Source organism: Candoia aspera, chromosome 3 (genome assembly GCF_035149785.1).
Source record: "Candoia aspera isolate rCanAsp1 chromosome 3, rCanAsp1.hap2, whole genome shotgun sequence".
Lineage (NCBI taxonomy): Eukaryota > Metazoa > Chordata > Lepidosauria > Squamata > Boidae > Candoia > Candoia aspera.
This window is the reverse complement of record NC_086155.1, coordinates 205998779-206022680: the sequence shown is the minus strand read 5'-3', so window position 1 is coordinate 206022680 and position 23902 is coordinate 205998779. Positions and strand designations below refer to the sequence as shown.

General features: G+C 41.6%; 1 protein-coding gene across 3 annotated transcripts in view; it reads left to right on the top strand.

The window, feature by feature from the left end:
• The window catches only part of TSNARE1 (t-SNARE domain containing 1), a 209151-nt gene that overhangs the window by 129967 nt on the left and 55282 nt on the right, over window positions 1-23902 (top strand). For all 3 annotated transcript variants that reach the window (XM_063300282.1, XM_063300281.1, XM_063300283.1), the window contains exon 9: window positions 1495-1577. In XM_063300282.1, coding sequence (XP_063156352.1) covers window positions 1495-1577 — 83 coding nt within the window. The remainder of the gene's footprint in view (window positions 1-1494; window positions 1578-23902) is intronic.

Below are 23902 nucleotides of genomic sequence, written 5' to 3'. Positions count from 1 at the left end.
GTTCCAGATGGAAGGGTCCCTTGGTGGGTAGACAGCAAGAACATGACATCACAATCCATTTGGTGGTGTTTTCACCTAGCAGCGTCTTCTGCTGTCAGCCCAACAAGGTAGACCAGACTAAGAAACCAAAGCCATATAGGCCAGGACTACTTTTCTTGTAATAGAATCTTGCAAGTCTGAATGTGCTTTCCCCTCCCTCTCTTTATCTTTGTGTGAACTAGGGAAGAGCTTATCTGAGACGTTTTCTCACACTACTTTCTTGGCCGGGGCTCAGGCTGCTCTTATCTGACAGTTGTCTTGATAGCAGCGCTTCCTCCTGTCCTTCAAGGCCATTCCCTCTACATCTGCTTCTCAGCTTTACTCTGAGCAGATATGAGTGACCCCTTGACAATAAACATCCATTATTTTGGTGACCTTTGTCACTCCGTCACTTGCAGGTAGGTTTATTCTCTGAGGAGCCACCCATGCAAGGCAAGAGGCCCTAATGTTGACTTGTTTGAACACCTAAGGGACATTGGAGTGGAAGCTGTCTTTACACCCCATCGTTCTTCATTCCCTCCCTTCCTGTGCTCTACATTTACACACAACAGAGCTTACTGGTAGCAACAGTGACTTAGGTTAGCATCTCAGATCCAAAGAAGTTGCTGAAGCAAGTTATGTCTTTGGATAAGGTTTGAAAATAACAAAATAATATCCAGACTTCTAGAACCATGAAAACCTTTACCATGTCTTTAGAAAGTCTGATTTCTTTTTAGTAATCGTGGGTCAGCAAAACCATGGATCAGGCCATTTCTATCAGAAGTTGCTCTATCACAAAAATATTCTTCCAAACATTAACTTGCAGATGATTTTTTTTGAGGGGAGGGGAGGCAAATTTACACTCATTCATTTGTCCAAGGGTAAAATAGGTCATCCTATTCTCCATCCAGCCTTGAGGATACTTTATTTGAAAGGCATTATAGCCTTACACCTTTAATTTGCTCCTTGAATTGGGGCATCCCCAGGGGGAGTTTTAAAAAGTCAAGAGAGCAGCTGTGACCATTCAGTTGAAGCCCAATGCATGTCAGACAAGGTCAGGGCTTCAACCATGCACATGCACATCTTGACCTTTTTGACCCCATTCAACAGATACCTTTGCCTTGCATTGAGAAATTTACTTTTTGGAAGTATGTCATGTTTACAATACATTTAGTAGGGAACTCTGCACAGGGATGTGCACGCACACACACTTTAAGGAGTGCTTTGGTTTTGCCTTCTGCATATAAATTATTCTGGGGCTGGGGAGGGCTTCGAAGCAACATTTTTGGTGTGTGTTGCTATCATATTTGCTGTTTAATTGCTTCAGACTCTACTTTCATAATTGCTCATTGCTGTGGTATTTTGCAAGCTTCTTGGAGTGCCGCTTGGGATGTACGAATAGGGCAATCATTAAATAGCACTGGTTTAGCATTCCTTCACCACCACATAATTACCTGTTCTTCTTTTAACTTATAGATAGCATTGAAGAGAACATCGAGACAGCCTCTTCTAACATCGAGTCTGCCAATGAGCATTTGGCGAAGGCCAGTCAGCATCAAGTAAGCTGATTATTTTAAAGGAGGAAAAGTTGGGGGGGGGGAAAGCAGACAATATCAATGGACTTTAGTAAACGTGTGATTTATAATATTTTGGGCAATTGGAAGCTGGCAAAATGCCAGCATTTTTCCTGGCGTGTTTAGGAACTTTTTAAGGAGCGTCTGAGATGAGAAGTTAACCCACCCCCCTCCTTCCCAAAATCACAGCTTGCATTAAAATCAGCACTCTGAGATGGGCATATTAAACAGACTTTCTCCCCACCCGAAAATGAAGCTGTAGCCACTCTCTTTTGGCATTAAAACTCTGCTTTTCAGGCTTGGATAGTTGGCACTTCCTAACTAGGTAACTGATGGGAATGGCACAAACAGAAGTGATACGGAGGTTGGGGGGGGAGAGAATAGGATTTAGTGGTGCTGTTTTTAAGCCTGTTTGCCTTGAAGTGAGTGCCAAGCAAGTACAGACAAGTTTCTAGGCTTCTGTGAAAAGAACAGGGAGATAAAATAGGATTAAACAAAAAACAAAAAATGTGCTGACCAACTCTGGAATTACATGGCAAAATGCTAGCAGCATAGATTTGTCAGAAAATTTAGGTTTTCTCGAAGGGAGGTTCTGCACCAAAGCCTTAAGTTGCTCCTCTCTTGTGCTTATGCCAGGTTGACTTTCAGCCAACTTGACTCTAAACCAGCTGAAGCAAATGCTGCCTGGAGAAGACACTCTGGCATCAGCTTGCCATGGATTTGGCCTGAGCTGCAAACTAACAGAATTTCCATTGCACAGTGGCTCTGCTGCTGTGCCTTCCCACCTTTCCATCTCAGGAAAGCAGTGACCAATTTCACCGATTTCATTTGTTTCCTTCCTTTTGGTGTTTCTTCTGGGCCGTACATACGTTTATATGTGCATATATATAAATATTCAGAGGGAGTTTGTTAGAGTGGTTAAGGCGATGGATCAGGAATGGGGAGACCCAGGTTCTAGTTCTCCCTTAGGCATGGAAGCTGGCTGGGTGACTCTCAGACCAAGACTAGAAAGCTGAAAAATATCTGTCTACCAACCTACATTAGACCACTGTGTCGATTATGATCCATAGCCTTCAAAGAGGAGGCCTTCATGCTGCAATGGATTGATTTGGGGGGGGCGGCGGTGATGATGATGATGATGATGATATATGTACACGCTGTACACACACACAAAACTACATTTATATGTACGAATTTAAAGCATCAAATGGACCAATATGCAGATACAGTTGGCTTTAAGATAAAAATTATTTCCCTGAATTTTCCCAGCTTTTCCTGAATAACATCCACTGCAGATCCTGTTTCAGAAGCTCTTCCTTCCTAGCATGATGTTTATAATACCACTTCTCTCCAGTCATTTCTCCCCACCTGGTATATTTTGGTAGAGTGGGTGCACTCCAGGCCCCCTCTATTAAACTTTCGTCTAGTGAGGCCAAAGAAGGGTGTCGTCTCTGTCACAGCCCCCACCCTCTGGAACAGCATCACTCCAGAGATGAGGACACCCTTCTCCCTCTTAGGGCTCTGGAAAGCTCTGAAAACCTGGCTTTGGTCTCAGGCCTGGGGTTGATATATTGGGGTTGATATATTGTTATATTTTGCGGGGGCTGTTCTGTTTTGTTTGATTTTTATTATTTTTAGATTGTTTTAATCTGGGCTGTCTGTATGGTTTTAGATTTTATCTGTCTTTATGGATTTTTTTGTATGTTGCCCAGAGTCCATTGGAGATGGGCAGCTATAACACATTTGAATTAAATAAATAACTGAATGAATGAATGAATGAATAAACAGGACAAAAGGGCAGGACCTGGGAGGAAAGGCTTTTCCGCCATGGCTCCCGCCCTGTGGAAAATCCTTTCCCCCTGAGGTGAGGCTGGTTCCAACCTTGTTGGTCTTCTGAAGGCCCTCAAAACATGGTCTTGTCAAATGGCCTGGGGAACCCATGATAGGGTGGAGCCTGCCAGATGGTTACACAATGGTTAACTGGAATGCATTCTCTCTATGTTTCTTCACCATTTCATTTTATTCTTTTTAATCTTTTCAATGTATTTTAGTTGTATTTGGATTGTTTTATTGTGTACGCAACCCAAGGTCACTACGTGAGATGGGCAGCTATATAGAATCAATACATACATAAATAAATACTTGCTTTACCTGTAGAATGTTCCTGATTTGAAACCCAGCACCCGCATTTCTTTTATTACTATTTTTCTTTCCCTCAGCTATCTACTTTTCTGCTGAGCTTCTTGGTGGTTGCTGTCTTGGTGGTTGTTGCTTTAAAAGTCAACTGGTGCACCATTTCATCATTCTTCCAGGTGATGAAGTAGTTAGCTCAATATTTGCAACTCAGATGTGGTAGCTGTAGTGAAGGCCCTCTTTTAATTCTGATTACCTTCTCGGGGCTCCTGCTTTGCTCCAGAGAGACACAGAATCTCTCCAAAGTTGCCCCAATTCAATTAAATCAGCTAAAGCAGTGTGTGTGTGTGTACACACATTTTATTTATATAAAAGTTGTACTGCATAGTTCATCCACTCCTACTTACTTATTGGTCTTGGTCAGAACTTAGTTGGAGTCTTGTGTCCAGTCTTGGGCATCACAGTTCCGAAAGGACAGATTAGAGTGAGCTCAGAAGCAGCTGCTGACAAGGGGACAGTGAAGGTGAGGCGTCCAGAAACCAAGTGATTTTAATGGCCAGTGACTTGCCATTTTAAGCTGCCTCCTCCTCCTCCTCCTCGTCTTCCTCCTCCTCCTCCCCTCCTCCTTCCCTCCTCCTCCCCCTCCTTCCTCCTCCTCCTCTCCTCCTCCCTTCTTCCTCCTCCTCCTCCCCTCCTCCTCCTCCCCCTCCTCCTCCAATCTCCTCCTCCTCCCCCTCCTCTTCCTCCTCTCCTCCTCCTCCTTCTCCCCTCCTCCTCCTCCTCCTCCTCCCCTCCTCCTCCCCCCTCCTCCTCCCCTCCTCCTCCCCCTCCCTCCTCCTCCTCCTCTCCTCCTCCCCTCTTCCTCCTCCTCCTCCCCTCTTCCTCCTCCTCCTCCCCTCTTCCTCCTCCCCCTCCTCCTCCAATCTCCTCCTCCTCCCCCTCCTCTTCCTCCTCTCCTCCTCCTCCTTCTCCCCTCCTCCTCCTCCTCCTCTCCTCCTCCTCCCCCTCCCTCCTCCTCCCCTCTTCCTCCTCCTCCTCCCCTCTTCCTCCTCCCCCTCCTCCTCTTCCATTTTTTTTTCTTTTATCAGTTTTGACCTTGCTTACCTTCCAAGCCTAGACAAGGCTTTAAAAATAATTCACAACACCACCTTTGGTGAACCAGGGCCCCCCAAACTGCAGAAAAAAGAAATAAAAATCCCAATCCGCATTAACAAAATCCAAATCGCTTAGGGCTTCCCTTGCATCTGAATGAGAAAGGCGAACAAAATATTGCTTGGGTGAGCAGCGGGGCATGCAATTAAGCCAGATTGTTTTCATTTCCATTGAGGAATGGTGAGGAGCAGGTGACCTCCATAAAATTTGCTATTCCACTCCCCTGCACCACCTGGACAAAAGCTTGCTTATGATTACAAGTATGCTGAGTGCCATTGGTTTGCGAGGCACCTGCAGTTTTTATTTTTACCTTAATGGAGGAATCAGCTGCTTCCCCTAGAAAAAGAGAGCGCCAGTTGGTCAGTGTGGTGACAGACATTCTTCAAGGGCTGAGCCACCATGTTTGTTCAAGCTACCCTTTTTGCATATAATTTTATAGTTACTGTTTTCCCTCCTTGTTGGCTTGCTTGCCTTGAAACCTCTCCCTCCCTCTCTAAATAATGAGTTAAAAGTTTAAAGGGGAGGAATCCGTTGGCTTGACGGGGGTCAGGTCTCAGGTGCTTTTAACCCTAAGAGGGCAATCTTGCAAAGGAAAGAGAAGCAGCAGCCACATCTGGGCAGCTGTGCTTTCTCTTCCGATTAGAAAGAGCAGAAGTTTCTCCAGCACCTTCTTATGAATGGTTTTCAGGTTATGGTAACACATTCCTAGAAAAGAGGGTCCACATCCTTGTCAAAATAGATGGACATTCAGGAAGCAAAGCAGAGCCTCAGCCGGGGCAGTGGTCAGATAAGAGCCATCTCAGCCCACAGAAGGAATGGGGGTGGAGCAAGCATCTCAGGAGGGACCCTCCCTAGTTCCCTGGAAAGCAAAAGCGAGAGGGGAGAGATGTGTTTTTAGGCTTGCGAGATTCTGTTACTGTAAACTTACAATATTGTTGTTGTTGTTATGTAAATTTAATAAAGGTAATGTTAGCTTAAGGGATGCGGTGGCGCTGCGGGTTAAACTGCTGAGCTGCTGAGCTTGCCGATAGGAAGGTCGGCGGTTCGAATCTGCGTGATGGGGTGAGCTCCCATTTCTAGTCCCAGCTCCTGCCAACCTAGCAGTTCAAAAACACGCAAATGTGAGTAGATGAATAGGTACCGCTTCGGCGGGCAGGTAACGGTGTTCCGCTTAGTCATGCCGGCCACATGACCATGGAGGAAGTGTCTACAGACAACCGCCAGCTCTTCAGCTTTGAAATGGAGATGAGCACCGCCCCCTAGAGTCAGACACAACTGGACTTAATGTCAAGGGAAACCTTTACCTTTACCTTTACCACTTCTGCAGGGGGTAGGATTCTGGATTAGCAAAGCCCTTGGTCTAATCCAGTAAGGCTGTTCTATTATATTATCTCCATGGGGGCCTGATCCAGCCCTAAAACCTTCCCATTAAACCTCATTGAAACCATGGTCATCAAGTCTCTGGAGTCAATGAGACTTAAGGAGGGCCTTCCTTTGCTTGGATCATGCCCTCACATTTTCTCTCCTTCCCTTATTTCCCCTGCTACTCTTCTCCAGCCTTGATAGGCAAGGGTTTAAAGAGGCATGGCAATAATAAAACAATAAGAGATGGAACTGTCTGGCTTTTTTATGCAACCAAGAAAAAAAGAAGATACAAACATTCTACAACCTAGCAGTTCAAAAACATGCCAATGTGAGTAGATGAATAGGCACCGCTTCGGCAGGCAGGTAACGGCGTTCCGTTTAGTCATGCCAGCCACATGACCATGGAAGTGTCTACGGACAAACGCCGGCTCTTCGGCTTTGAAACGGAGATGAGCACCACCCCCTAGAGTTGGACACAACTGGACTTAATGTCAAGGGAAACCTTTACCTTTGCCTTTAATGTTAGCTTGCTGGGGAAGGTGATGATTGGGGAAGGCAATGGCAAACCACCCTGCTATAGTCTGCCAAGAAAACATCACGAAAGCAGCGTCCCCAAAGGGTCAGACATGACTCGGTACTTGCACAGGGGACCTTTCACAATGTAAGTACTCATGGTATTGGTGTCTTGTCTGGACTATCTCAAAGGGTTGACGTTAATCATGGAAGTCTGAAAGTAGGTCTCTATTCCCACAGACCTTTTCAGTAGGGGAGCAACAGCAATGTGGAATGGGCTAAAATTCAACTAGGAATTGCCCACTTAGGACAGCTGTCCTGCTGAAATGGCAGAATTAGGATAGTTGTGCCTAGTGGTGATCCCAGGGCAGAAGCTTTGTTTGTTTGTTTGTTTGAATGTATTGGCCATCCAACTCCAGTGGACTCTGGAGTTCAGCGTCACAACTTCCCTTCCAAGCAAATGTGAGTGTTTTCTCTCCCACTAAAACTTCTAAGTGGCATGTTTGGAGCCATCAAATAAACCCCATCTAGTTTTATCTTCCCTAAAGCAAAAATATGCAAAATACTAAAATAAATAAAAATGAAATAAAATAAAATAATAAGATTATGGGGGAAAAGGGGGGAAGGCGCTCATGTAAATCAGCTATGTCAATTAGTGAAAATCTGAAAATTAGTGAACAAAGTCTCAAATATACATTTGGAGACGTGGCAAAAAACAAGAACGTTTTCTGCATTTTTAAAAAATCAGAATGCTGGGGAGACTGGAATATTTCCCTACCAGCAGCGCTTTTGGACAACATGATTAACCAGTTCAATTAAGCCTGATTCATTTTAATGTGTTTAGAGTTTCTGCATCTGTGTTTATGGGGCTCAGTATATTCTGCAAAACCAGCCCTTTTGTCTAGTTTATTGTTCACTGTGTCCTGCAAATCCAGAAAAGTAGACCAATTCAGTAACCAGGCTAAATGCATGGGAGAAATGAAGTCAAATAAAGCAAACTCGATTTTTCCTGCTAAACTTCTCCCCTTCTCTTCCACCACCACTTCTGCTTCACCTTGCCAGATTTAAACAAGTTGAGGTCTAATCTAGTGTTTCTCAACCTTGGCAACTTTAAGATATCTGGACTTCAACCCCCAGAATTCCCCAGCCAGCATGGGAGTTCTAGGAATTGAAGTCCATACATCTTAAAATTGCCAAGGTTGATAGAGACTGTTGTATAACAAGTGAACTTGGCAAGAATGCTACCAAGGTGGGTAATTAACCCATGATATTGTGAGAAGATCTGGGTTGGGACCATGCAAATATCAGGGGATATTTCCTAAAGACCTGGGTGTTAGATTTCATTTTCAAAATCCGACAAGTTGACATATTTCTAATAATGGTACCTGGAGCATGCCGCTTCTACTGGATTTAACAGGATAGCCAAACAGTCGTCGGAAATGTGTATGCTATCTCTTTTGGAAAAGGCAATATTTTCTACTAATCAAAGGATGCAGTAGTACATGTTACTATGGCAGGGATTCTGTAATATCTCACAAAAATATCTTGTATTGTTCATATTATAGTAATTAGTAAACCAGTGACTACTGATAAGTGTAAAACATGACACAGATTTTTCTTCTTGTTGTTGTTTCTTTTCCTTCATAGTTTGCATTTTTAGTCTGCACTTTATTTTTTTTAAGATTAAAGATTGTTTTGTTACAAAAAAATAAAGATATAAAAAAGAAGAAGAATTAAAATGGTATAGCCAGACAACCCAAGAGAAGCTGTCCCACAGATCACCCAGCCCTGAGATTTTAAAATCTATTTTGTTTTTATTTTTTTGGTTTTATGAACACATTTTAAGATTTTATCCCTTTTTTGTATGTTGCAAACTGCCTAGATTCAGAAGAGCAGGAGGCATGTACATTTGGGTAATAAAATAAAAAATAAGCATAGAAAAAACAAACAGACATGAATTAAAATAATGCTAATTTAGCTGGCCTGTTGAATATACTTTGCGCATAGATGTGTGTGTTTGTGTTAACATGAGCACATCAAAATCTCCCTTGAACTTGAAAACAGTCTAGTGAGTGGAGAGCTATCTTCTGGCAGGAGTGGACAGAAGGCCAGAATGACAGCTGTGACCATGTGATCGAAGCGCTGCTCATTTTTAATGTGTGACACAAATTAAAAACAGGCAGAACTTCAACAGCATCACCATGGCTGCCATGTTGACTTTTTGGTCCATACTCTACAGATGCCCCTGTCTTCCAGCATCAGAAAGTTGTCCCTCTGCGAACAGTTGGACTTGAAAATAATTTCCATTAAGTTTAATGGAAGCCATACTAAATTCTAGGGAATTCTTTTTTAAAGTCTGATCCAGCTGGGGAGGGATGATCTAGCCTTCTCTGTGTAAAATAGAGGGTCCCCCCCCTTGCAAACACCACTTAGTATATGCCTCAAAGCATCCTTCCAATGTCTGCTGAGCACTTAAGTTTTTAATGTCTCCATTTATATCAATAGAGGCTAGAAATTATTGGGACTAGCTGAACACAGATGGGTTTTGTGAATATGACTCTACTGAGCACATTAGAGGCTGTTTAGCTACATCAGGGTATTGCTTTGAACCTACCATTAGTAAGTAACAGAGGCCAGAGCAGGGCAAACTGAGAAACGAATTGTAGGGCTGGAGGGAAAGAGAAGTGTTTAAAAGGTTGCAGAAATAAGGTAATTGAACGTTAGCATTCTTTCATAATATTAATCCTTTCCTTAATAGGACAGTAATGTTGTCTTTGCATCCCCTTATTCCCATAATCAAAATCCTTGGTGGGTTTTGCTCAACAACCTTTATTTTTTCTTCCTTTTTCTGCATTCTACAAAAAAGGGCACTGAAGGGAGATGGTGAGGGTTAGGGAGAGGAGAACCATTTTCAAAAGCTACATGCCCATTCCAGAGCTTCACTTGACATGAGGCATCAACTTCCCTCAAGTCAAATTTCTGATTGCATCTTCTTCACCCATCATGCGGGGAAGACTCTGCAGCTGTTCAGAATAGCCACAGTGAATTGTTATTTCAGAAATATGTTTTATAGCATCACCTTTTGGCTTGCAGATTTGCAGAGGGTAAAAAGATTTGAGCTTTGTAAAAGTAGTAGAATCACAATTTATGCAGGGGGGAGAGGCAGACAGAGTTACTGTTCAACAGTGTGTCTGAGTGATTTCTTGACCAGAAGTTGCTCCCACGTGCCCTTCCCTCTTTCTTTCATACGCTCCAGATGTTGAAGACATCTCTTCACACATAGACAGCTTTGTATTGCTGTACATGCAGCCTTGGAGATGAATAAGTGAACTGGGACTATTCCAAACCATTTGATTTTTTTATGGAAGCTGAATTCATTCCCATATAGGTAATCCCTTGATCTGCCCATCCATCTTCAAAAATAGGATTAAAGAAGGGAGGAGCAATTCCAGTGATAGAGTGCATTTTGAGGCAAAACAGGACCAGCGAAATCCCCTGCTGCATCTCCTGGTGGGACTTGAAAAAACTCCTTTCTCTCAGACTGAAGAGCAGCTGTCTACCCTATTTGATGTCCTCTATGTCAGGGCATCACTACCTTAATAGTTAGCATAAACTTGAAATGTGGGCTCTGGAGAACCTCATCTGGCACCTCATGTTATAGACTTCAACAGCTGAAACTAGGTCTTGGTATGAATTCTAAAGATCAACATTCTAATGACTTCCAAGTATTTTGGACCTCCCACCAGCCTAGCATGGTTGATGGTAAAATAGTCCAAACATCGTAAGAACATCCTGTGCCTATACGTCCTGGAATTTGGCCCCTCTATATCCTAGTATCAGCAAAAATGAGAATGAGCTTATTCTTTTAAATCCCAACCTGATCAGATTAAATTATCAAAAAGTGGATTTCATTAGAGAGTTTGCAAAGACCCTTAACAAGGCTGAAGGCAGGATGGTTGTGTTTTGTTTTGTTTTGTTTTTGCAAATGGTGTTGTCTTAATAAAGTTTATATGGATTTTCACTTTGTGCCTGCCTCTCCAGGAGCTGAGCAAAAGATAAACTCATTAGTATGTGTGTATCCATATTTGGAAAAGGAAACAGGTTAGTATGTTTAAAAACAGTAAGCTCAAATTTTGTTCTCTCTCTTCCCTCCACTGTCTGAGCGAACTAAAAATAATCTTTTATCATCCTCCACCTCTAGGGAGATACCTATCTTAGAGGCATTGTTAAGAAGGAACAATAAAAGTAAAATCTGAAGAACCAGTGTAGAAGGCTGAAAGGAAAGGAATGGACCTGCTGAATTTAAAGGTCCATTTTAAGATCCATATTTTTCACGATCACCTGCCATCTGTTGGATGAATTATTTGGATTAGGATAGCAGGGAAAGATAACTTCTTACCTGTTGCCCCCTGAGATGGGTCCAGTCCTACCATTAGTCAGTGTAGGGAGCTAACCCTGAATCAGTCCTTGTTGAACTGGCATCTCCAGTTGAAAGGGGTTCAGGAAGTCCTAGCTGATGGTGGACCTTGTCTGGGCTCAGCAGCTCATCATCCATTAGTTCCAAAGCTGGTGACTAAGCCGTGTCTGGATTATTGTCATGAACATGGCTGCTGTCCCCAAGAGCTGACTTTGACTTGAAGGAAGCATTACCTTTAACAGAACAGAAGTTAGACGTTCCTCCTAAGCCATAAAGTATACTGATGTCCTTTTGCTCCCAAGGATAAACAAGGATTTTCAAAAGACTTTCCATTTTAAAAGATGCAGGCAGGCATAGTCATGGCATTGTGTTCTTAGCAGGAAGATAGAGTTGATCATATGAGTATATTTTCTTGCGTAGGAACAGCTGTTCTATTACATTTAACTTTATGGCCTTCGCTTACATGCTATAAGATTTGAAATATATGTCATAGATACTTATTTTCTGGCTTAATTTTCCTTGGGAACGGCAGGGGGCGGGGGGGTATCTAATTCACAGTTTCAATGATTATATGTAGGAGTAATTTGTAACAGAGCACAGTGTTCTTGGAAATCAGATTTGGCCCAGTAACTTCTGATGACCTGCCTTGAATTTAGGAATAGGAGATGTAAATATTTTTTGTTTTGTTTTGTTTTGAATACATAGCGTCTTCTGGTTTGGCACTAGATTTTTCTGTTGTGCCCAGCAAGCAATGCACTAATTTAGGAAAAAATGGAGATTGTGTCCCCCCCATATCTGGCAGATGCCAAGGTTTATTTATTTTATTTATTTATTCCTCACATTTATATAGCCGCCCATCTCACAGAATGTGATTCTGGGCAGCAAACAATAAAACAATTCATAAAATAAACATTAAAATGTTCCATAATAAAAAGCATCAATATTATTAAAAAAAAAAAGAATAGAAGAAAGAATCTTTGGTGTTACAGATAATATAGTCATCTCAACAAATTGCCATTGACCTGAAAGGTTGGGGGTAATCTATAAAGTAAATCTAGAGGATGATCCCCTTACAATATAAATACTAACCAGTTTTAACATGGCTAACCGTTAAGTGAATTGGAGCCTTTATATTACTCCAGTATTTAGTTGGCTATTTAAGAACATGTAAATTATGGTGAACCAAACATTTTCCCAACCCAGCTTACAGTCAGAAGCATAAAAGCATTTTACAGGCAGTATTTGCAAACAAAACCAAACAAAACCCCTTCAAATGAAAATCAGTGCGTGAAAGAAGTCTGTATGAGCAAAGTACATTTAAACAGTTGAATAAAATCAATTAAAGCTGATGCTAGACAGCAGACGCTAAAAGAGCAAAAAGTACATTAACCAATGAAGCCATGCTATAGTATAAATAGGACCTTAAAATTAAACATGCTGGAAGAGCAAACAGGTAAAAGAATAAATCTCAGGCATGTCTCTCGACAGATGGTATTCCAAAGCTGGGGAACCACCAAAGAATTCTGCCACCCCCCCCAACCATCCACCTGCAAAACTGTTAATATGTTTTCTACTACAGATTAAGGTTACTATGGTAACTGATCATTTTGGCCGGGTGAAGAGGTTGAATTTAATTCTCCCCTTTTCATGTGTTAATGGTTGCATTGCCTAAGGGAGGAACTTGCCTGAACTTGTTTTAGTTTCAGTTTCCCTTCTGTGTAGGCTTGCAGAGAATATGCAGCTGAGAGAAATCTCTCCTCTCAGCAAACAGCCTTTAAATATGTTTGTTTTCTGTAAATAACATTATTTTTATAGAAATGGCTGGTGTGTGATTTTTCTGATCTCTCCTGGGCCAAAGGCTTTCTAGCACTCTGCCAACACAAACTTCAGGTATAGGAGGACCCCAGATCTGAAGCAGGGCCTTGCTTCAGCAGATCCTGTTTGTAGCAAGTAGCTGCCTAGATGGTCTCTGAGGTCCCCCCCATCTCTGATACTATGACCTTGTAAGAAGGCTTGGCTAGCACTAGGTAGCTCTGCTAAGTAGCACCCAGCTGAGTTTGGCTGTTCTTAAAAAGCTAAGCAGGACCCAACCTGGTTAATGCTTTCATATGAGACCAGCAGAAAATCCCACAAAAGTTCTTCAAGATACTATGTTCTTGAAGATGCTAGACTGGAAATGTAATTAAATATCTCTCAATGCCAAACTCCATCTCTGTGTTGCCAAGAAAACATCATGACTCATGAAGTCAACAAGAGATGAGCTCAGTTTGAAGGGACTTTTGGTTTTTAGGAATCAACAGGAAAGATGACCTCGGAGCTACTGTCCTTTTAGCCATATTTCCAAGATTCCAAATCCTACCACTTTATATATTACCATTAAATGTGGGGACTTTTAGAGTTGCCCCCCCCCGCCCCCAAGGGCTGGATAGGGTAAGATTGGAGCCTGAAGATGGCAGTGGTGCCTGCATCGGAGAAGGATGGTTTTGAAGAATGACACCAGCTTTTTGTTTTGTTTTGCTTTATTGTTTTTATGGGTGTTTTGATTTTATACCATTGCCGTGAGCCACCCAGAGTTGTGTCTCTTAAGATGGGCAGCCATATGAGTCAAATAAATATATCAACAGGGGGAAAATGTCGGATCTGTTTTCAAAAATGTTATAGTACAGTCCTCTGCAGGTTTACTTGGAAATAAGTCCCAATATGTGCAGTGGATCTTATTCCTTTGTGCTTGTCCTTAAAATTACTGTTCTGTTGTCTAAAGCATTGTTTATAGTACTGCTGATGTATGTCTGCCTGGATCTAAAACATAATAAAGGGCACGTATTAAAAACAGAGTTCCTGGGTATGCAGATGGAATCCAGTAAGAAAAATGTTGGCGTCAGAAACCAAACAGCCACAGTGAATTCTAAAGAGGGTTAAGAAAGGTCCTCTGATAGTGTAATAGAGAAGGTCAAGACAGGCTTGAAGGGAGCATACACATTTCCAGAGCAACTGTGCACAATGCATTATGTGCTGGAACAGCACATTCTTGGCATTTTGCTTTTATATACAAGAATGACCCCCGCTGTTTTATTTCCAGGACTTTCTTCTTAGTGCAAACTCTCCTCACCAGAGAGGAGTGAAGAAACCAGCCATTGCCATATGGATTAGGCTTCCTGGGGTGTTATGGAAATATATCCACCTGTACTCTTTAAAAAGCATACGATGCTTAATCAATAGAGCTGCACTTTAGTCTGTGTTCCTGACAGATGGAAGGTGCAGGCGAATAAACCTGGGGTGCCTGTAAATTGCTCAGCCACAGCTTCACAGGTAAGGGGTTTAAAGTCAAAGGGAGGAATAAGGTAATGAACTCACCAACCTCCTCCATGGTGTGATGGGAGGTGCCTAGTCAGTAGTGGTCAGAAAGCAGGTGTAGGAAGCAAAGGCTAAGACTTGTCCTACCATCGGTGTGGCTAATCAGTTGGGTTTCTAAGCTTTCATCAAAGCTAGGGGCAGAGCATCACTAGTTTATAATTCAATTCCCTCAAAGTAGAGCAGGGGAATTTGTTTTTTAGGGAACGGTTCCATCTTGTGATGCTCAAGGAAAAACAAAGCATCAGCTTCCCAGTCACCTTTGGCAGCTCTTTTAAGAGAGGGACATTGTCCAGGGAAGAGCACTGACTTTACACTCAGTCCCCAGCATCTTCAGGTAAAGCTGGAAAGGTTGCCAACCTGAAGCCTTGAAGATCTGCTTTGATCCCAGGAAGATCTGATCATCCTGGGCTCAGTGAACCATGTGTCTATCTCAGAACTGGACACTTCCAGTGGTCCTACTGAGGACAGCCAATGTAGGACAGCTATAACCATTCTAAATTCAGAACCAATACTTCTGTCATTCCTTTTGTATTCATATCCAAATTTCCTGTTATGTGTATGCATTTAACATCTCCAAACTGCTCCAGCTGGGCCTGGAAAGCACTCTAAGTGTCAATACTAATATCTTTCCTAAATATGCACAAAAAAAAGGGGGGGGGGCGATAATTAATTCCATCTGTCCATCTTTGAATTAAAAAACTTAAAACCTCTTGTAGCTTGAAGAGTTGTCGAGATATGAATATTCCCAAATGTGTTGATGTCTGACAGTTTTCAAGATTTCTCTCAAACACAGATGTATTTTTTTTTCCCTTGTGACATTTCCCTCTCTGTTTCATCTGCATGTGCCAAAACTGAAGGAGGAATATTTATTTCATCCTGATGCACTGATCACCCTGGTCAACTAGTGTTTTGAGTAAGCCATCTAGCAAACTGGTTGACCTCCCTATGGAGAAGGGTTATTTTAAGCTATGAAGACCATGCTGTGGTCTTCAGATTATGGAGAGGACACATGCTAATGTTACTAATCATCCCCATTTTGCTTTGAAATGACCACTTGCAAATTTTGAAATGACTACTTGCAAATTTTGACCCAAGTAAGTTGGGATGATCCTCCTTTCTTTGCTATGGAAAGTATTATTTGTTTTATTAGTCAGTGTTCTAGATAACGTTTCTCCTTTGCATCCAGTAGGGGCCTTCAAGGCAGCTAACAATGAAAGAAAGCATCAAAACATATGACAAATACAGTCCAATTTAAAACACAATTCAAGTGCACTTATCAGTAATAAAGTAGTCATTCAGAACAATTTGAATGGGTGTTCTCAAGAGAAAATAATTGACCCAGCTATAGAAAACTATAGTCAGCTAATGACCAAGTGGAGAGGCAGTTTGAATTGTACATTTAAAAGCTAAGTCTCCCTTAATCCTCTGTTAAGTTAATAACTCCTTGCATCCAGCATATATCATGGATATAATATATTCCTAAGCAACTGTTAAGGTGCAGAAGTGATGACACGTGTGTAATAGCATCACAACACAAACCTTGTGACTTACACATCTAAGTCCAATGCTGGGAAGCAAGTATGAAAGCCTGGAGTGGAACTATGGTATTTAATCATAATTTGTCATCATGGTTTATAGCAGACACTGGTGGACGTATGTATAGAAAATAAAGATTGACAGCCTTTTAGACAGTGGGTGCAACCTTGTGGGTGAGATGGATGGATGGATGGATGGATGGATGATAGATATTCCAGAAGTTCACCAAATCTTGTAGAGCTTGAATAGATCTCTGCAAAAAAATCACATGAATCTCAGGCAAGATGCTGAAATTTTGTGAGATTTCAGGATTCCCATCTGAAATAATGAGATCCTTTTTTAAAAGACTCTGTTAAAGTTTCAAAATATAGACAAAGTACAAAATATAGAAAAGACTGAAGACTAAAAGAAAAAAGACACACCGAAAGATGCAGGAATAATTAGGAGATACAAAAGAAGGGACTTCTGACCTTTTCCAGGACAAATACAAATACAAAATACATTAATCTCTTACTCTAAATCAAACTCTAGTAAACATTATTTCTATGAAATCATGAGATCCTTGAGAAGGTTAAAATCTCGAGATCTCATGAAAGTATGGACTCAGTTTAAAATCTTCCTGAAAATGATATTTCAATCTGCTTTTGAGGTATCAGACCCCACCTTTGAGCATCACATTGCCAAGCTCAAATTAATGCTGGCATAATCAGCTATGCACTTCCAGATGTCTTCCCCCTACATTCTGAATATGCTTTCCATTGTTGACAATGGCAGCATATTTTGGCCCCCTTCAGCGTTCCCCTTTCCAAAGGGGAAACGTTCGGAGTTCAATTGCTTGCTTAGACAGATTTAATATGAATTTGAATGATTTTAAAACAGAATTAAAGCACTGTGTGAGACTGATTGATGAGCAGTTGCCAAACTAGCTTTATGTTCAAAAACTGTATTATTGGAAGTTGAAATTGCCAGAGAAGTCAGGATAAACAATTAGGGAACCCACTGCTATTTTATTCTGCAGCAGGCTCCCAGTTGCATTCTAGCTAGTCAGAATTGACAATAAGATGCCGAATCGTATATAATACATACAAAAAAGCTGCAGAGCCTAGATGAACTTGCTCACTAATGAAAATCTGCTAGAGGGAAGGATAAACAATTAGGAAGTCCAGTTTCCTTTCTGCTGTGCTGCATCCTAGCTAGTCAGTGCTGACAATGGAATGCTGACTGGTTGTACCCTTGATTTCATCCATCACATTTTTACATTCGCTTTACCTTCACAAAGTTTGTACCCCAACAAATCTGCTCATAAAGGAAAATCTTCAGGCACTTTCATTGATTTCTCCTTGTCCTGGGCTTTGAAGAACACCAGGCTAAATAGAGCATAAATTCTGAGAAGCAAATTGGAATAAATAACTTCATTTGTTATTGGTGACACAAAGGTTCTGCATTCCAAAATGAATTTGCACAGCTGGGCCAAAAGTGTCATTTTAATTAATTGCACTGTGTTAATTAACATGAGAAGTAGTATTTGAAGGTAGTTAGCAATCATCTAACTGTCTGGGATACACACACACCAATAAAGGTTAGAAAGTTTTAGAACAGAAGTCACCTCCTTCAGTCATGTCTCTACGTCTCCTTGTAAACATCTGAGCATGTCAAGGCCTTTCACCCTAAACGAAAATTTTATTAAACAAAATGCAAAACAAGGTATGACCTCACTTTTTTTCCACTCCACCTAAACTCTAGATGACCCCATCTAGGCTATGTTTCATGCACATTCAGATAATGGCAAACATGATGCACAATTATATCTCAATTGCTCTTCATTATCTCTTGTAAAGTTGAGTCACCCTCTAAGATTTGGAGGGATGAAAAGTTGCATTGTGTTCTATAGAGACTGAAACTCGTTAGGTCAAAAGAGGGGGAACAGAGTGAGGGGTGTAGTTATATGCTTTTAGGCGCTGGACATAGGTGTCTGTCACAAACCATAATGACAAAAGGACGCTGAACCATGTGTTGCAATGTCATAAAGCAAACCTGGTCTTTCATTCTTACATTGTGATGTTGGACACAGGTACGTAGCTTACTGGGTTTGAGTTGCGACATGACAATGCACCTTTCATTCCCTCTGCGGGTGCATACATCATATCCAATGACAGGTATCTTTTCTAAATAACTAGATCAAAGAGTTATGAAGTGAAGGCTTAAGGGAGCCTTAACTTTTATATGCACTTTTCCCTTTTATGTTTGGTCATCCCACCCTACCCCTTGATTTCTAGCATTCTGGATCTATGGCAGCATTTGGACCTCTCTCTTTTTTCTAATTTCTTATACTTCAATTTGTGGCATTTGAGGAGCCCTCTCCTGGCTTCTGCTGAATAGAGTTCCAGTTCCATACTTTATGTCACATCATTTCAATTATCAATGTTCTTCCGTGAATAAATCTGACTGAGATTTGGGGGTCTCCCCTGACCAGATTCAGCCCCTGGCAACTTAACTTGGCTCCTTTGCTTGACTTGAGAGAAATGTCATAGATAAAAATCTAGATAAAAACCTTTATTGCAGAGAAGAATAAAGCCAAACTAATTGGTTGATTGTCCACTGCCTGTGAAATCGTGGATATAACCCTTCTACCCTCAGTGACCTTTATATCATTGCTTTATTGTCCATGAATAAGTGACCTCTTGCTAGCCTTGAAGCCAAGTAGCTGTGTGTTGAAGTGCCATCTGTGACCTAGAAACACGGGCTCCCACCAGCGAGGAGTAAATTTGGCATGATCTCAGTTTTAGACATCTCTGAGTATGAATGTAAGTGGGGAAAACGGTTTCTTTCAGGCCACCTCTTTCCATATGCACGTGATAGTAACATTTTGAAATTCATGGCCAGGTAGCCAACCCTCCCACCCAAAAACCCTTCCTTTTCCTACCCCCCACCCCACCCCTCCAATCAGTTCTACTCAGTTTGATGACATGCTTATTCACTTCTGAGATTCAACATAGAAGAACATTTCAGAGAAATATTCATTAGGGGAATGTGGTGTTCTTGCACTTGTTTAGTTATGGGGTGCTCCATGGATATGGGAATCTCCTGTTTCTTATGGTGCAAGTTATTCTCCAGCAATTTGCAGTCTCCCTGGATCTCCCAAATCATGACATTACATGGGACTTCCTCTTATTCTTTTCTTTTCAACGCTTGGGCAACTAGAAATGCTTCAACATAATGGCAAAGTGTGAAGCAATAGCACCTTGCTACCACTTCTAGCAGTCACAGTAGCTGGACTGGGTGGGACATCCCAAGTTTCCCCATTATCAGGGATGGTTCACCACCTACCTAAGCTTAGTGGCTACACTTCACCTTTGTAGGGGCAATGAACTGACTGGGATAGTCTGCCCACAAAGTGTATTGGATTCCACCCGTGATTCCATTGATGCCCTGGTTTGTACCTGAAATAATTAAGGAACTGGTTAGACTCAGTTGCTCCTAAGTATCCTCTTTAATTCATCTTCAAAGGCAGCCATGTGAGCTGAACCAGTGAGAGATGGCTAGAGTGTGGTGGAAGACCTGACTTGAATCTAATCAGGCACAGCATGAGGCCAGTTTGAAGCCTTGTGCTGTTGCACACAAGGAAGAAGCAACTTCCCTCCACGTGTTGCATTTTCAAATTCAGTTTGGGTTGTGAACAGGTTACCGTCTGCTCCTCATAGTTCTGCTAGTCCTTGCTGTGATGAATCTTTTGTGGGTGAAATCTCATATTGGAGTTGGTCTGGTTGTCCCTTTCCATGTAGAGTCAACTATGGGGTCCCTTGTGACTCCTTTTGTATAGTAAGACTGAATCGGTTTCAGTGGGTGACACCTGAGGCCATGGAGGGACTGTGTCGAGCAGGTGTTCTGTCAGTTCTCCGCTGGATCCTTGCCCAGCTTGGCTTGTCGCTTTCAGCCAGGAAGTTTAGAGACACCTTAGTTAACATAATAAATGCATGTCTGTTGGAAGGTAGGATGTCCTGCTGCTTAAAGAAAGCAATTATTAGACCTCTTTTCAAGATGCTTGCCCTGAATCTCAAAGCGATGGATCATTATAGGCCAGTCTCTAACCCACCAAGGTGGGGTAAGGTGACTGAGGGAATGGTGGCGTATTTGCAGGACCAAATCTCAAGCTTAAGTATGGAACTTTGAGCATCTAAAATAAGAATTGCCCAACACTGAAAAACTGTGAAAGGTGAAAGGTCCCCTGTGCAAGCACCGAGTCATGTCTGACCCTTTGGGGGGATGCCTCTTTTGCGACGTTTTCTTGGCAGACTGGAGTGGGGTGGTTTGCCATTGCCTTCCCCAGTCGTCACCTTCCCCAGCAAGCCGGGTGCTCATTTTGCTGACCTCGGAAGGACAGGAGGCTGAGTCGGCCTGAGCCGGCTACCCAGAGAGAATCCGGCTTCCGCTGGGATCGAACTCTGGTCGTGGGGAGAGTTTCGGTTGCAATGCTGCCTGCCCTGCCAGCTTTGGTGGGGGTGTGGTTTTCTCCTTGGTAGTTCCCTGATTAGAGCATTGTTTTCTGCCCAGTTGTTTGTCTGGTGTGAATCCCTGCTTATCTGGATGTTGGCTGCTGAAGAGGATGTGTTCCAGTCCTTTTGTTTCCTTCTTAGCTTTTTTATTGTCTCTCTTGAATGGTGTGTAAATATGGTTTATCTCTATGTGTCTATTGATGGCTGATTTGCCTGAATGCCAAGCTTCCAGGAATTCCCTGGTGTTTTTGGATGTAGATTGGTCTAAGATGCTAACAGGTTCCCAGTTGAGTCTGTCCATGTGTTATGTTAAAGCATTTCAATGGCTGCCAGTTAATTTCCAGGCAAAATACAAAATGCTGCTCATTATTCCTAAAGCCCTACGCTGTTTACATCAGCCTTTCTAACCTTTTGACCCTGGAGGAACCCTTGAAATATTTGTTCAGGCCTCAGGGAACCCATGCACATTCAGGCTCCAATATAAGCCAGACATTACAAAATTATTATAATTCGTTTCATGGGTTATATGCATTCACAGTGTTCTTAAACTAAAAATAAAGAATGAAACCTCTTTAATGTGAAGTTGCCTGAATTTGAAATATTTTTTTTAAAAAAATTGTGATCTCCCAGGGAACCCCTAGTGACCTCTCGCAGAACCCAGGTCGAGAAACCCTGGTTTACATCCACACTGTTTGAAAGAATACCTCTTTCTATATGAACCTATATAGTTACTGAGATCATTTCTGGAGGTTTAATTGCAGTTGCTACAAGCTTGTTTGGTGGCAACTCAGTATGAAGCTTTCTCAGTTGCTGCCCCAGTTTTTTGAAATGCTCTCCCTGTGGAGTTAAGAGGTGTGATAATCTGTATTAGCTTTGTAAAAGGTCCTTAAAACACACCTTCTGTAAAGATTTCGTACTACTGATTTTGCCTGTTGATTTTAATTTTGCTCAATTGTTATTTTCAGTATTCTGAATACTTTAATTTTATTTATTTTTAATTATAAACCTTCAAGAGACATCCATAGATGTCGGAATATTTAACAAATATAATTGATAAATGGCTTACTAAAGATATAAATAAATGTCATGAAGAGAAATTCAGAAGAAGCAAGGGGAAATGTGTTTTGCAGGGGAAGGAAATTTAAAGAAATTACAAGGCTGAAGTTGGTGCTACTGTCCCCATTATGACAAAGAAATATATACCCCAAATTGTTTCTTGTTTTGCAATAATAACACTGACAATGATGGCTTTGCTTTCTGATTTCCAACCCTAATTCAGGAGATCAGTAAAAGATGAAAGTTAAAATGTCCCTTGCATTGACCTCTGGACACTTTCATGTTATTTTCTTGACAACAATATTGTTGTTTATTCATTTAGTCGCTTCCGACTCTTCGTGACTTCATGGACCAGCCCACGCCAGAGTTTCCTGTCAGTCGTCAACACCCCCAGCTCCCCCAGGGACAAGTCCGTCACCTCTAGAATATCATCCATCCACCTTAACCTTGGTCGGCCCCTCTTCCTTTTGCCTTCCACTCTCCCTAGCATCAGCATCTTCTCCAGGGTGTCCTGTCTTCTCATTATGTGGCCAAAGTATTTCAGTTTTGCCTTTAATATCATTCCCTCAAGTGAGCAGTCTGGCTTTATTTCCTGGAGGATGGACTGGTTTGATCTTCTTGCAGTCCAAGGCACAAGAATTTTCCTCCCACACCACAGTTCAAAAGCATCGATCTTCCTTCTCTCAGCCTTCCTTATGGTCCAGCTCTCGCAGCCATACGTTACTACGGGGAACACCATTGCTTTGACTATGCGGACCTTTGTTGTCAGTGTGATGTCTCTGCTCTTAACTATTTTATCGAGATTTGTCATTGCTCTTCTCCCAAGGATTACGCGTCTTCTGATTTCCTGACTGCAGTCAGCATCTGCAGTAAGCTTCGCACCTAGGAATACAAAGTCTTTCACTGCTTCTATATTTTCTCCTTCTATTTGCCAGTTATCAATCAATGACAACAATATAGAAGTGGTTTATTATGATCTTCTTCCAAATTTTTTTTTTTTTTTTTTTAAATTGGGACCTTACTCAGAAGTTGTTGTTGTTGTTGTTTTCCCTGAAGATCAGCAGAGATTTGCTAGGTGTTTCTATATATTGTAAGACGTTAGTGAATAGTTTCTTCCAAACCAGCAGTGGATAAGGGAAAAATGCATTTTCAGAATCAAACTGAAAACTCCCTGATATTTTTTCCCTTTTCCCAGGAATTCCTATTGTGATGCCTTTGAGTATTTCTAAGCAGACTAAACAAGATCTAGAAGAATGCCTTTTCTGAATCAAGTTAAAAGGCATTCTTCCCTGGAAGCTTCAGCTAGTAGGCAAATATGCACATTTCATGAATTCTGTCCCACCACCACAGACACATACTTCTTTAGGTAGTCAGTAATGTATAAAAACTAAAAGGATGGATAGGTAGGTAGGTAGATAGATATACACACATGCATACAAATATATACAATGTGCCATCAATTCATTTTAGACTCCTAGCGACCCCATAGATGGATTTTCTCCATGATGATCTATCCCTAACGTGTTCTTTCAAGTCTCCCAAGGGTGCACCCATCATCACTGTAACCGAGTCCATCCACCTTGCTGCTGGTCATCCTCTTCTTCAATTTCCTTCCACCGTTCCCAGCATTTGAGCCTTCTCCAGAGAGCTGGGTCTTCACATAGTGTGTCCAAAGTAGGATAATTTGAGCCTGGTCATTTGTGCCTTGAGTAAGAAATCTGGATTTAGATACAGACAGACAGACCCCCAATGCAACAGTTACAATGAGTGCTGGATGTTGTCACAGAGAGAAGCCATATCTGGCTGTAGTTGGCTGATCTCAAAAGCAGTTAAACAGGATTGGCCTGGTTAGTACCAGGATGAGGGATCACAGCTAGACTGGAAAGTCAAAAAACTTTCTAGAAGGAGTCACTGGTGAAACATTTCCACACTCCTGAAGCAGAAGAATGCATTGACAAGTCCATGAAGTTACTGAAGTTGACCTCAACTTGAGGTTGTCTTTACCTTTACTGAGTATTAATGATATTCTAGTTTAAATATATTTAAATTGGTTAGGGACAGATCATCATGGAGAAAATCTATATAGTCTCTGATGGTACATATTCAATCAATTTAAATAAGGTTAGAGAAAGCAACATTTCTGGCAGCCTATTATGTTACTGTCCCCTCATTGGTGAACAGAAAATAGCATGTGCTACCGAAATACACATTCTAACTTGTGAATAATATATATAGTTGGATCTGATTTTATTTTATTTGGGGTGGAGTAGGACAAAGTCGGTGAGATCTCT